The sequence below is a fragment of the Scomber japonicus genome, chromosome 8 (assembly GCF_027409825.1).
Source record: "Scomber japonicus isolate fScoJap1 chromosome 8, fScoJap1.pri, whole genome shotgun sequence".
Classification (NCBI taxonomy): Eukaryota; Metazoa; Chordata; class Actinopteri; order Scombriformes; family Scombridae; genus Scomber; species Scomber japonicus.
Window position 1 is genome coordinate 26,966,455 of NC_070585.1, and position 15,667 is coordinate 26,982,121.

Consider the following 15,667-nt stretch of genomic DNA (forward strand, 5'->3'; position numbering starts at 1 on the left):
AAAACAAACTTACTACTTACAATTTTTAGTCATTACCAAATTGAGACCTCCTATTTAAAACAACAACTACAACAACAACAACAAAACAACTCATCCAGAAATCCTGATTTCATTTTCACCACTGCAGTCTGTCTTCATAATGATGCCCTCGAGATCCATACATACTGTCCATTACACTTCATCACAACAAACTATTCAGCTTCAATTTAGCCAGTTTGTTTGGAGCTTCACCAAACTTGACCACAAAAATGAGTAAAACTGCATAACATGAGTACTTCTTTGATTGCCTTAAAAAACAACAACAAGTAAGTGATCATTTATACAACATATGAAACTTCACACCTTCACCCTTCTTCTGAATAGGCGATAAATAATATTTTGTCAGCTCATATGGCTCAGCGGTTGTATTGACGGAAGGTATGAGAGCATGAAGTAAACACTCCAAGTCCTTTTCCACTCTGTTCCCTTCACTTTCCCCCTACAAAACAACACAATCTGTTTTCCTGGCTATTACAATCCAGCCTCCTCCAAAGAAGTTACATGTTAGCTTAGGCGTTCAGCACAAACACGACAAGACCTGCTACAATATCCCTTCAGGGCCTGAAGTGATTTATATTTGCCTTTAGCTAGCTTAGAAGTCAATGCATAAATTATTGGTCACTCTCATCTTCTTCAAACACACTGCCTGTGTACAATCGGCAACAGGAAGGGGTCAATGCTTCTTCCTTATTATCTGATGTCCTGTAGTAATACTGCAGTGTGAACCACAGCTTTCAACATTCACTGTAAGTCTATTTAGTGTCAGCTACAGTAAATGCCTAAAATGCAAAATACACAGAAAGACTCCAAGGCAGGGAGCTCACACAGAGCTGCACCTTTAACACTGTTGGCAAAGTGTTCCCAGCTATATTTACTGTGTCCATGTCAACCAGCACTCCACAGGGATTGCTTTGATAAGAAAGCTCAGCATGGCTTAATGTGTTTATTTCAGTCAAACTGTCACTGCAAACATGCTGCTGTTCAAAGACACTTTCAGGAAGAGCAAAGGATCTGCTGATCAGAAAAAGCACAAAACTAAAGAGTCATTTTCTGTGTGATCAAATGTTAAATCCTGATGGGAAATTTAGCTTTTTGGTCAAAGCAGCATCACTGAGCTGCAACTTTTTTAGCTTGGAGCTTCAGACAATAGAAGCCTGATTAAATGCAGTTCAAAACTACTGGTTTACTTTTCACTGGCATTCACTTTAATGCTAACCACATGCAAACTATGTTTTCTCTGATTCTTTTTTACTGCAAAGAATGCCACAAATATACACATACTGCGCTTTAGCCGTAAGACACCTGCTGTGGTTGTGGTTCATTATCTGCTCACTTTAGCATCCTGAGCAGCAGGATTTGTCACCAGTATAATGATAAAATCCATGCCAGCTCCCATTAGAAGTGGGTCAGCACCAAATGTGTTTCAGTTGCATGCTAGCGCGCTTTAAACGCATCCCTATTGATCCCAACTGCACAAACACAATGAGAAAACATACCACAACTCTGCCAGCATGATTTGGCAATGCAACACTGAACCCGACCGTGCAAAAACTGAAACTTGGACACCGGTGATGGAGTTACAACAGCTCAAAGCTTTGTTTGACTGACACAAACATCAACAGCAGGTCTGACAGTGAAGAGATCATTACAGTGCATCATCACATTGCCTTTTGACTCTTCAGTTTCAGCAGCCGTCTACTCTGGCACTTGTGGAAAGACCTGTCAAAAGAGGTTCCACTGACATCATCTCTCAATCATCGCCTCTTTGTTTCATGTGCACACACACCTGAGTGACACATAAATACAAGGGCATGAATTAACCAAAAAATAAACACACACCTTAGAGCACATCATAATCTGCAAACCTGAAGTGCTACAGTAAGTACAAATGCAGATTCACCACATGCAATTGGCCTTTTTAAACACCTGCTCCTACTAAATGATCATTTCATGACATCAGCAATATTTTAACTGTCCATGCAATCACTTCAACCTCATGACTTATTGCTATACAACACCTTTATCACCACATCAGCAATTTCCTCTCGGTGCAGTTCCCCCTTCTTTGAATATGTGATGAGGTGCAGAGAAGCAGCAGCAGCTATCAAATCCTAGTCCACAGTCTGCAGAACAGATCCACAGTTGTGTAGTAGCAGGTCCCGGCTAATGCGATGGCTGCTGGGAGTTTGTGGGTCATTAGCTATTGCCTCAATTTACGAGGGTTTATGTGGGTTACCGAGAGTCCCTGCTGTTGTGTTGTCAGCTAAATGAGCTAGCAGCCCAGGCCGGCTCTGCAGCTCAACACATTTACTTGTACAGTGCACACCAGCATCAGAGAGAGAGAGAGAGAGCATTGACTGCAGAGTGGGCAGGGCTAAAATGGTGTTCTACTTCTTAAAGCAGCATTATTGGGAAAAAAGAGGAGGATGTTGAGGTGCATTTGAGTATAAATAGACAAAACAGACTGTAAGAGTGAATAATTAAATGAGTTAAGGAGCACCAAGAGCTCACAGAGCTAAACCTGGTAGAGTGTGCAGAAAACATGACTGGAGTTCAAATATTTGAAATTAAAATGAACAGAGGGGGAAAAAATAGCTGTAGGACAAATAAAATGAAATAAAACTACAAAAGGCGGAGCAAGCTGAGCTAAAAGAGGCAGGATACATAGATGATAGTGTATGTGAACAGAGAAAGTGAGAAGAAATGGACTAAAAGGAGTAAGGACAGATGATGGACTGTGAGTAGAATAGGCTATATAAATATAATATGTATAGCTAAAAGAGACAGTACAGCAAATCAGTGCATAGAATAAAAAGATGAATAAAGTTAGTTATGATCAGTACAGACAGACTGTATAAGTAGCGTAATATAGTACATAAAGATGGAGTGAAAAGTATTGGTGGAGTTGAAAATGACACGACAAGAGCAGCTGTAAGAAAAGATTGACGGCCACGACACAAACACAAACACCAGACCATAATAACAGTTTCCACAAAAAAAAAAATACATTTAGCACACAAACAAATGATCCCACTGTAACCCGGAGGCATCACTTACATTCTTTAGCTTTCGGATGCAGTCACTTCCCCTGTGGAGGATAAGACAGAGAGAGAGAAAGAGAGAGAGACACAGAGACAGTGAGATTTTGACTTTTACTGAAATATCTTATATAAAAATAACAGCAGACATTTAAACTAAAGTCAACAGCTCTCACATACCCACACAAAACAGCAGCAACAACAATACAACAATAAAACTTATTGTACATATGTGATAGACGCCCACACATGCTGAACTCACTAACACTTACATCTCTGCATCTAATTTGTTGTTAAGTGATGCGTTTATTAAATATTTATTCACCACTTCCAGAAGAACTATATTTAAATTTGATGGAAGCACTTTGCCTTCATATAAAAGTCAGTTTTGGTGTTAAGGCACCTCGGGATGAAAGAGGGACAGCGTCTTTCTGGAGGTGCTATTTTACATTTGCACCAGCGTTGACTATTCACAAATCCTTCTTCCACAGAAACTTAGAGGAGAAAAATGTCCCAATGTGGCCAGATGGTTTGACTGCCAAGTGATCTCAGGGAGGTGCAGCGCAGAAACACCACAGCAGCGGCCACTTAGCACCACAGATGTTGCCAAAATGAAAAGTTGTGGATCTCGTGGATCACCACTTGAGGCTATAAATGGGAAGTGGAACGAAGCACTTGTAAAAAAGTGACCCCAACACACACTTGTGTTGTGGAAAAAAACACAACACACTTCTAGACTAAGAGAGGGAGACAGAGGAGAACCGGAGAAATACACTTTTAGAAAACAGAGATCAAGCAATAACACACTATTATCTTTTTTCTAAACTGTGAAATATTATGGCATATATGAATTTTATAATGATTTTGTTCCATATATGAACCTTGGTACTTTATAGGGATATATAAAATGCATATACAAGATTTTTTTTTATTGCATTACCATAAGTGCATTATATATGTTATTATTAGAAGTGTGCTGTGTATGTTATGTACATAGGGATCTGTTAAAAAGCTTGTAGATATGTAGAAAGGGTAAGTGTTGTAAGCTACACCTTTTCGGTCAAAAACTGCCTTTTTAATTTGTCACCATTTCTAAAGGAGATGAAGAAAACAAGGACATATGACTATTTACTTTATTTATTTATATGTTAATATGATTTGCATACATTTAAAAATGAGTGAAATAAACTAAACTAAAAGAGACATTTTTTTGGTGACCACTGAAGATCTTGGCAGCCTAAGAAAGGTCAAAGAAAACAAGTTTTAAATAGTGTTCTCAAGACAAAATATGAGCCTTTGAGGCAGAAACGACCCGCCAGAGTCTACACACCCTGACCGAGAAGTCTGGTCGCCCTCACGCCTCAGACTAGACTGTGACAAAAAAAACAAACTTTAAAACTGTAATGGGACTAATCTGCAATTTTATCAAATGCAAGCCCAACACCAGCCTTACGAGGAGATCGATACAATCTCTGAAATCACACTTTATTGACACAAGGAGACAATGGAGAGCAGCCAAGGTGGGGTGATGTGGTCCTTCTGGTGCTATCTGAAGAGCTCAGCTGCAGGCTTGAGAGAGTGATAGTATGAGAGTGGTCTTCTCATTATATCTGCTGATAGCTTTAAATAGATTGTATAGGTAAAGTGTTATTTACAAATATGAACACCACATCAGTTTAAATCCAAAATATTTCTATGAAAAGCACATTGCCTTCTGTGGGTAAAGAATTGCTTTTATGCATAACTGTTTTCCATATATGTCGAAACTTTTAAGGAGAATCGTAGATAACGGTTATGATACATGTCCAATAGATGAATAAAAACAACATGTGTTCTTATATATTGCATTGCAGCAACAGCATCATCTGTTAAAGATAAAAGACTGCCGACATGGATGATAAACTGTTACCTTGTCTAGCATGAGCACTGTAGAGGTTGAGGTTTTTTTAATATTACATCATATAAAACTGTTGTTGGACAAATGCCCCAAACACATCTGTGAAATGTAAAAATCTCGTGCATTTGACTCAGTTTTATTCCTGATTTTACTGTATACACATTATAGGAGATTTTACAGCTAGTTTTAGAGTGCTGAGGGTCAGAAAGACAAACTCACTCAACACACAAGTGACACCTAAATTGCAGCTGTGTGGGTTTTTCCATGACAGCAGTGACCTGAGAAAGAAATGAGGAGGAGAGGTGAAGGTAGCTGGAGGGGTTGATCTGTAAATCCCCCCCCCCTCCTCATCCTCTCTCTCTCTCTCTCTGTCAGCTGACTAAATAAACATGGAGACAAGTTGCTTTTCTTTGCTGTAACCTTTGGAAGAAAACCTGAAGGACAAACACAACAGATTCCACAAGGTATTAGATCAGAGCTAAGGGAGTTTTCTTTGGAGATAACATACTTGAAAATATGCAATATACAGTAGAGTAGATATTAGTGTTATTCTCACTCTTCCTTGACATAAACTATACATATACTGTGTGTAAATAGCTCCAAATAAATACCAAATGTATTATAGTATCATTATTGAAGGAAATCGTATTCCAGACCTTTTGATAAAGTCTGCAATGATTCCTTTCACATTATAAAAAAGTCTAAATGATGTTTTTTTGCGTTTGTATTATGTCTAAAGTCTTTCTACCAGCTGTCCTTACAAACCACACATTTCTGCACTTTTATACTAATAAAACTTCAAAAACTGAACTCGCATCCAACATTTTTTTAAATAAATAAAAGTACAATATATTTCAAACGAAATACATTTTTTGAATAACTATTTTATGCAGGCTTGGCACAATCTGTATATTTCAGCGCATAAACACTCCTACTTATCTGGCGTTGGAAGTCCTGAAGCGTTTTTCTTTTTAATATCTGTCAAGAAAAACCTTTAAGAATGTTCCATTTTAAGCTTTATGTCACCTGGTGGGAAGCTTAAGTTTAACTACTGCTAATATGACCAGGTGTGCTTCTTTTAAGATGAAAGCATGACATATTTTGCAGTGCTTTGCTGACAATTAATTGTAATTATCAACTACTGATCAATATTCATCCTGAAAGATGTTTTGTTGTGTGCAGGCATTTCTGATTTCCATCATATTTACTTCAAACCAGATGAGAGAAAACACATTCGATTCCTATTTTATTAATTCCAGCGTTTTTCAATTTATTAGACAGCTGCATGGAAACTCAGTCACTCTCTCCTCTCCTCTCATTGACTGTGCCAGGCAAACTGTCACTTATCTTGGAAATCGATCTGTTTCCATCAATGCGCAAAGGAGCGGGAGATATTTCAGGTCTGAGCTCATAGTGTACGGGAACCTGCCTGTCTTTACGCCTCCCCATCTCGAGCGGTTTCCTAGATGAGTAAACACCTGTCCAAAGACTCAGGGGGGGGTGGGGGGGGGGCTTCCTGTCATGGGTATGAGCTGCAAGAAAATGACATCCTGTATGAAGGATGGTTACATAACCACTGGAAATGGCACAGGGCCACTAAAACAATGGCACAAATGTTTCTCCTCAGCTTTGTGCTTATTGTGTTCATACTGTCCAGAGAGCATATCCTTCATTATATTTCTAGATTTCACATTTACATTTACTTAGATTTATTTACATATGAACACCAGGAAAATAATAATTAAGTATTTGATCTATTATCATTTGTTCAAATTCAAATTTCTCTATGTATGATTGCAAAAAATGTGTATTTGCTGACTTTTAACACTTTAACGCCCTGTAATGTCAGCTTGTCACTGACGACACTGGATTTCATGTGGCAGAATTGATTCGTGCGCTGAAGCAAATGTAAGCGTGACAAAAAAAATAAATAAAAAAAGTGTGGGCATAAACTCTATCAATCTCGCTTACTTCCATTAATGTCCTTTCACTCACTACAGCCCCCTCCTTAAATGCTGCTTGAATTCCTTTGTCAATGCAGTTATACTTCTTGAAGGATTCAAACCCACCTCTCAAACTAACTGGACACTGAAGAGCCATGCAATCATGTTTCTGAAAGATTTGAATCTATCTGAAGCAATGAAGTGATCTCCATGGAGTGGACCACCATGTGTGGTCAGCCATGACAGTTTCTCATAGAAACTTTTTTTTCCTATGGAGACTGAAATCTGGTCTTTAGGATGTTACTCTATTATTACTCCCTTTACAAACTTTAATGACAACATCCATGTCTTATTATTCACAGTATCTTCTGTGTGTTGGCAATTACTGTCACGCAAGGTTTGACATAATATCTCTATAACTGAAACCGATAAATCTGATTGTTGGAGAAACGTGAACAACAAACATCAGTGTTCCATTTAAACTGGAGCTGAATCAATGCAACAGAATGATGTTTTTACTTGTAAACTTATGCACATGCTGAAAAAACAAAGGCAAACACATGCATGCACGCACACACGCAACCACACACACCTCCGGTTTCCAAAGAATTCCTGGTCCTCACACAACCAGTCAAGCAGCTCCTCCTGAGACCAGCTAAGATTAGCACTATCCTCCCTCCCTCTCTCCCTCCCTCTCTCTCTCCCTCCCTCTCTCCTTCTCTCTCTCTCTCTCTCTCTCTCCATCTCCAGCAGCACCTTTCTAAACCCTTCTGTGAATGAAACCTTGTTGATACACAGTTAGCACGAGGACAGCACATGCCACACGCACATATATATAAACTACATTATACTTGTCTTTGTTACCAAGCAACAAAAGTAAGAGTCATGGTTCATGGAGAGATACAAACCCTTGCTGTTATGTTTGGACAGAGACCGGTTGTGTTTGACAGATGTGCTATTGTTGCTTCACTGACAGACTCATACAATTATTCCATTTGCTCTCATTTACTTATTTGAATTGGCAGTGAACTATGTGACTGTTTGATGCCAAGAATAAGTGAGTGACTGTCAACGACTGACACACAAAGAAGCAAACAATTGGTCGCAAAGACGAGCTATTAACGCTCGACTGAGGGGTTCATTATCAAAATACTTTTCTTTCTCAGTAAAATACAGCCTTTCATTTATTCATATGTTTAAATAATAATAATAATATCCAGAATCAAGTGCAAAAAAAAAAAAAAAAGTTATCAAAATTTTGCCAACCAAAAACACAGCTGTCAACACTCTTTGTTTATATAGTATTATACCTTTCACCCCCCACACCAAAGAAAGACTACACTTCTCAAAAAGTGCTGCTTCTTGTTTCCAGAGCCTCATTGTTTTCTGTTTATGTGTCACTAAAGAGCATAAGCACCCATCAGTAAGAGAAAGTGTGACATCATTTTGCTTTGGGAGAACAGCACCCTCTTTCTGTTTGGTGCAGCAAAGTATATTAATCTTAACCCTTACATACTGTTCATATTCTGACTCATCGTTAGTAAAAAAAACAAAACATTTTCGTTCACTATTTTATGATCCAGGAGAACATTTTATAGAATATGATGAAACATCTTTTAATGCTGACTTAAGATTTTCTTAATAACCTCAGGTCAAACTTGTACATTTGCATAAATACACTGCACAGAAACTTCAAAAAAAGATACATTTTATTTCCATTTTTTATACTGTGGGTGACATTAGGAAAAGTCTGGCTAAAATAAAAGTGTAGAGGCTGTTTTTAAAGCTCTCAAATGTAAAAAATGGGTCAAATTTGACCCTGAACAGTATGTAAGTAAAAATCTGATTAAAAATTGATTTTTTTCAAACACAGACCTGACCAAGTGAGCAGCATGGAAACACTACTGTAGCAATGAAAACAGTTCAAACATAAATGTGTTGATGGTACTGGTACTGAAGAGCACCAAGATAAAGATCTATAGTCCATTTCTCAGCTGACAAGAAAGCATCAGTGATAACAAAAACACTGACTTCAAAAGGCTCCATGAGACAGATGTTTGAGTGATATCTGATCCCCATATTTACGTGTTTCTGGTAAAAACATAAAGCAAGGGAGGGACAAGTTATTGATTGGCATTTGCAGTAGCCAATAGTGTGGAATAAAAATAACACCACACACAAACACAAACACAAACACACACACACACACACACACACACACACACACACACACACACACACACACACAGTTACTGTTGTGAAAATAGGACAACTATTAGCTATTAGCTGTGGTGATAGTCATTACACATACACTAGCTGTGTTGTGATGTCCATATATCAGCTCAGTCTGTGTACTGCTCACCGAACTGAGCTGCACAACTGAGTGAACAAATCTTTTGAACAAAGTTTTTAATTTTCATTAAAATTGCATTTTTATTGGATGCAAAATTTGTAAACGCATGAGTGTAACATTTGAAAGATTTTGCTGTAAAAAAAAACCTCTGATACTGATATTTTTGATGTTTAACAAGAGATAAATGAACAATTAACACAGACACAGGATTAAAATGGGAACATTTATCTTTCATGAGGTCTTTAAGAACTAAACTGTAAGACCTTTACAGATTAGTTTAAATCAACAAGAGTGCCAGCTCAGATAATGTAAAATCATTTTAAAAGCATAATCAAACCTTTATTTTGAAACTATATTCATCCTAGAGATTTGTTTAGTTCTACTTCATATTTACAGTAATCCATCTGAGGGTGAGCTGCTTGTAAATGCTTGCAAACTCTTACTTCATACAGGGAAAAGTAACTATACCGGTCTTTTAAAAACAATAATAGCTTTCTCAACAACAAATTTGGCCCAAACTTGTTCAAATGGAAGAAAGTGAAACCCGACACACCAGATGGTTTGTTACACAGAACCGTCTGAGGAGTCCTCTTTGGAAAATGTTTGGAAATACTTGGCAGGTGATTGGATTAACCATCCGTCTATCACTGCGTTACCTTGCGAGGCAGCTGGATTTGCTACATCACGGAAGATTCCTCATAGGATGCTGCTCGGTCTGAACCAGCGGAGGCTCAGACAAAAACAAATAACTTAAAGTCTGACAAGACAGATTCTGGCATGATGTGATCTTGCAAATCCAGCTCCCCCATAAAGTAAAAAATATATATGTGTTGCTGTGTTTTGGAATAAAACCGTAAGAGACACACACACACATTCACTCACACACACACACAAACATTAAGGTATCACTGAGGCTTTAAGTCTTACTTGGTGGTGGGGCGTGTTGACGTGTCCTGCAGGTCTCCAGGGTCAAACAGCTGAGAGCCCTTCAGTCCCAACTCCTCACAGCCGCGCAGGAACACACTCAAGTTGTCCTGCACAGAGCACAAAGTTTCATCAGGATAAAGACTGTGTGTGTGCAAAGTGAGGTCAGGTCTGCACATGGCATCACACAATTACTGCAGGAAACACACACGGCTGCCAGGTAAGGAAGAGAAAGTAAAGTCTGGCTCGTTAAGCTCGTTACACACCAATAAAGATGGATACACTCAGGCAGACACACAAACACATGTTGACCAGAGATGCACAAGTATAACCAAAGATGACAAAAGACTTATTTTAGGAGATTTAGCTCTTCTTTCTGCAAACACACAGTTTCTGCACAACATGAAAATCAGGATACCTGCACGACAGAAATGTGACACCACCAGGTTTTTGTGGCGGGGCTTTCGTAGGTCTCCTCTCTCAGATTACTTCCACTCTTCACTTTTTACCTCCTTCCAAAGGGTCCACCCCTGCTTCCTTTTTTATATTCCTCCCTTCACCTGCTGCTCCTCGAACATTGCTCCTTTCTCTTCCTCTCTGCACTTCACTCTCTTCCCATCTTCTCAGCCTTTCTCCCTCTCTCTCTCTGGCTCTCTGAAGAAGTCTTTGTTGGATGCAACCTGAGCTCTCCTCTCCTGTTCCCAGGTTCTCTCTCCCTCCTTTGTTTCTGTCTTTTTATCGTTCAGAGGGCCACAGCCAAAGCCCTTCCCTCTCTCCCGCTCTCTCTCTCTCTCTCTCTATCTCAGGGTGTCACCATTTCCTGTCCCAAGCACACATTTTAACTCTCTGACTCACCAAAACAGAAATACAATGTATTTATATTCACACGTTTAGACTTTTAGAAGTGCTGATTCAAATAATATGTCAAGTGCACAAACACACCTCACTATGAGCCTTATTTATATGTGCACACGAGCTGGTGGAAGAGTATATGCACGGTTACAAACATGTAAACACACACTTGGAAACACTTGTTCTCACAATCTTGTTTTATTTGTGACAAAACACCCAGTCCAAGCCCACCCGACGGCTTCCTGTGTTTTTGAGACTGCGTTATTTGTGCACTACTGGTGGCGTTACCCCACCCACCCAGCCATACACACACACACAGCCATACACACCACACACACACACACTTCTTTGGCAGAGGACACAACTACTGCCTCTTTTACTCCAGGGAGGGCACACCTACAGCAGGATTAACTGTCTAATACGCACACATTATCCATAAAGGTCATATTTGGCCTCAAAATAAATGTCTTTCAGTCTAGTTGCATCCAATATCAGTGTCTTTAACATTTCCCAGAGCTCAGAAATGAGCTATCAGTTGGACCAATAAGTGACTCCCTTCTCCCTTGGTGAGGACAGCCTGTAACTAGGACTCCTGAACTTTTTGACTAAAGAATCCAAGTAAACAAATCTGACTAGACCCCAAATATTCCCACTGACTGGGATTCAGTGGTGAGAATGGTGAACGGATCATGATGTGCATTTACCCCCCACTTGTACCTTCAATACAAATTTGGAAAACTTAAAGTGGAACACTGCACTTGCTTCTAAACAGTGTTCATGTGTGAGCTTGTTTAATCTATGCTTGCATAAATTGGAGCTGCTGGCTAACGGTGGAGGACAGACAATGTATTTGACATTTCTCAGTGATGTGTGTCCTCAAACAAACTTCCCTGCAAACATGATTGATTCAATGAGTAATAATCTCATTTTAAACCTCTTAAAACTGTTTACCCCAGGGAGGACACACCTACAGTGGGAATAACTCTCACAGTACCCGTAAAGGTCAAATTTGAACTCAACATTTCCCAGGACTCAGAAAGGACAGACAATGTGTTTGACATCTCTCAGTGATGTGTGTCCTCAGATAATCTTTCCTGCAAACATAAGCAAAGTTTACTAGATGAGCTGATTCTGAGCATTCAATTGAATTTGGTAAAAAGTTAAATAATTTTAGCGAGAAATATGACTGATTCAATGAATAATAAATGAATTTAAATAAGACTTTCTTCTCTGAAACCAAGATAATAGTGTGAACAAAAAAACAGGCAAATGGTCAAGCAATCTTCAACTATAGGTACTAAGAAGAGATGCTCATCTTTCTTTAACAACATTTCTCAGAACTCAGAGACTAGAACTCAATATTTGGGTTTTAGTCGGGTATATGAGAATGGTGAATTATCACTTTAACCCACTTGTGCAAAAGTTTGGACACATGTTGGGAAACTTTTCTGAATGGAAACTCCAAAACAAAAATTGGGAAACTTGGGAACACTGAACATGCTTCAAAACAGTGGAGGACAGACACTGTGTTTGACATCTCTCAGTGTTTGATGTGTGTGTTCAGTTAAACTTCCTTCCAAACATGATTGATTCAATGAATAATAATTTAAGTTTAAAATATTAAACTTCTTACAAAAACGGATAGTCAGAATTCAAAGAGTGAGCGCAAAAATATGCATCTTTAAGAGAGCTACTGCCTCGTCTGAATTACAGACTTTTCTCTCTGATGTGATTAATAATTGTGTTAGCAACAAAAGAAACACAGGAACAGATGCTACTCTTAGAGAGAAGCATAAAGCAGCTGTATGATAAAGGAGCCACCAATGACACTATACATCCACCAGTATACATCAATATGTTTACTCTATTTTGCAGTGACTGGCATTTTGTGGTGTGTGTGTGTGTGTGTGTGTGTGTGTGTGTGTGTGCGTGTACGCATGTGTGTATCTAAAGAAGTGAGCATAACTTGGTAGTGATTTGCAGGTCACTGCCACAGGAAACTGGGTTTCTACCGCAAAGAAATGAGTGACAGCTGAATGTGTTTGTAGAAGGATACATAGGTAGAGCTTTGACTCTAACACAAAACCTCTCTGTCCACTCTGTCAAAAAAAAGTCATAATGAATTTGGGCAGTCATGCTCGCTGTGGAAATATCAATATTGTGGCAAAACATGTGATAAAATGAAATAAATTGCAGCAAAATGTCTGCAAATAACAAACATTAAGAGCCACTTCTTATCAGGTTTATTTCATGTCTCCAGGTAAAAACTTCCAAGATGTAGCTCCTCTTGACTGTTAAATTATCTCATGACACTAATGAAGCATGCAATCCCTTAAATTAAAACTAAAAATCAAAATAACCCAAAGCTGGACTCTAGAGGTTTTACATAACAGCCCAAAGTGTTGCTTGTTTGCTACTAAAAAGTAACACTAATGCCAGTCTGGAAAACAACACCTTTGGAAGCATGTGAATTACTACCAGTAACTCTGCGCTACTTGTCTGTTTACACACTGTAAAACATGAACATACCAGCCGACCCAGAGACTGCTGGGGAACAGAGCGCGCAACAACCGACCTGTTCAGACGAACACTGAGCCATACAGTCCGAGCTGCCAAAAGCACCGAGTTAGCCATTCTAATTACAAAACAGCCACAACTCCTCAGAGACCCATTTTCCCATTAGCCCCCAAACAGGAAGAGGAAGGGGGAGTAGCCTGTGTTTTATTATGATCGGCCAGATTACAGCAGACCCCTTGTTTATGTGTTTCTCACCTCTCCAATCACAGCCGGGGGGAAGAAAAAAAATCCCTGCAAAGCCAACGAGAAGCTGAGAGGCAGGATTATGAAATTTAAGTATAGTGGGGGTGACAGTGTATGGACAGGAAGAAAACAAGCAGGTGTCAATTTGACTTTTTAGAAGACGTAATCAAACTATGACTGTAAACATGTTGTTGTCATTTGGTCCTTTGGGGGGGGGGGGGGGGGGGGGGGGGAGTAAGGGTCATGCCATGTGTTTTTGTCCTGTAATTGTAATGTCCCCCTTGGGCCAATTATATTGTTTCTTAGAAAAACAATGCTGCTGTTACTTGCATCAATCACTGATGTTCGAAACGGCATAAACTGAACAATCACCTTCCTGCAATCTAATAAAACAAATGCCAAGTCTGTGTTAACGTTGTGGTGTCCGCCTGCTGTTGATGTAAATATATTGAGTGCAAAGTTTAAAAGAGAGCGACACTTCAAATCCAATTTTCTCTCTCAGTTCTGGTTAAGTTTTGATTTATTTTAAGAAAACTAAAATGTAACAACTTAACACTCCATTAAACATCTTGTAAGGTCAATAGTCTTCTGGTGTAATGTCCCAAGGCAGGGAAGTAGCACTGCACTGATGTGTTTTAATGGATATATGGCAGTTCTTAAAAAGCCTTTAAAACAAACAAACATGGCCGTCAATGAGTGCAGATACACTGATTAGAGTCCATTAGCTAACAGAAGAACATTACATGGAAGCTGATGGAAATTCACTTAAAATAGTTTAAAAGTCTGTCAGATCATACAGAAAATGACCAAAAACTGAATTTATGTTCATGCACTCCTCACATAGTTGAAACATTACCAAGATGGAGTACTATAACAAGACAATCAGTTGTTATTGTAGCAGTCATTGTGTGGTGAGGAATGTGGCTGTGTAATGAGCCGCCACTTGTAAAAAGGCAGAACAGGCTCATTGGCGGCCATTAGTGACGCCATGAGATAAGAAAAGCCATTTCAGCCCAACCCAGACTTCCTTGTCTGTCCCGTCATGCTGTGATCCAAATGATAGCCACGTCCCTTTACGGTCCTTATCATCTGCACCCCTCGTTTACACCGTCGGCACATTGTCAAGCTGAATTTTCACTGATCATGAAGATTTGTACAAAATCTGATGAAAGTAATCTGACTTCAACTTATATCGGTGTGATTGAGGAGATGAAGTGACTCATTAGTGAAGTTTAATTTCCTTCATTACACTCATGTGGCCTCACGATGGTATAAATGATAATCTCACAATTTCAGATTGGGAGGTGAGAAAGATATTAGCAACAAATCTTTGCTACAAAAACATAAAAAAAAAGCTGAAAAGTGAATTTTTAAAGCACAAAATCTCAGTGTGTGTCAAAGTAACCGTGACAACAGCTACCCCTCCTACTTCACAAATGTAAACTAAATTCATCGTTTTTTCCCCTTGATTTTTACTTTTGTAATATCTTTTGTACCGGAGCTTGGTGTGATCTGTTCTCTAAACAAGATGATCAAATAAATGCCCCCAAAATATAAAATTAAACTTCTACATGAACAGCCTTTATTGACAGTGATGAATCCAGTGGAGTGCAAGTCTCCAAAGAAAGAAAGAAAGAAAAATGGAGGTTAATGTGAGCTACGACGCTATCAACTTTCCATGAGCCTCTGTTTACGTGTCGCTCCTGGTCCTGAAAGGCCACTTCATCCCAGATCAAGGTCTTAGGTCGCCATGAAAGGGCTCCACTGTATAACACTGTACTCTGTTGAAATGTATCAGTGTTCAGGTCCACTGAAATTCACAAGCTGGCTCCATTCAAAGCCAGAACTTAAGATTCTTAAA

The 15,667-nt window shown here is 39.0% G+C and overlaps 1 protein-coding gene across 3 annotated transcripts in view; it reads right to left on the reverse strand.

The window, feature by feature from the left end:
* LOC128362485 (LIM and calponin homology domains-containing protein 1-like) overlaps positions 1 to 15,667 on the reverse strand; it is a 92,407-nt gene that overhangs the window by 31,897 nt on the left and 44,843 nt on the right. For 2 of the 3 annotated variants that reach the window (XM_053323221.1, XM_053323222.1), the window contains exons 4-5: positions 10,198 to 10,304; positions 3,097 to 3,127 (exon numbers count right to left, since the gene is read on the reverse strand). In XM_053323221.1, the coding sequence (XP_053179196.1) occupies positions 3,097 to 3,127; positions 10,198 to 10,304 (138 nt within the window). Of the gene's footprint in view, positions 1 to 3,096; positions 3,128 to 10,197; positions 10,305 to 10,612; positions 10,642 to 15,667 lie in introns of those variants that run through there. The other variant, XM_053323223.1, reaches the window with a different exon arrangement.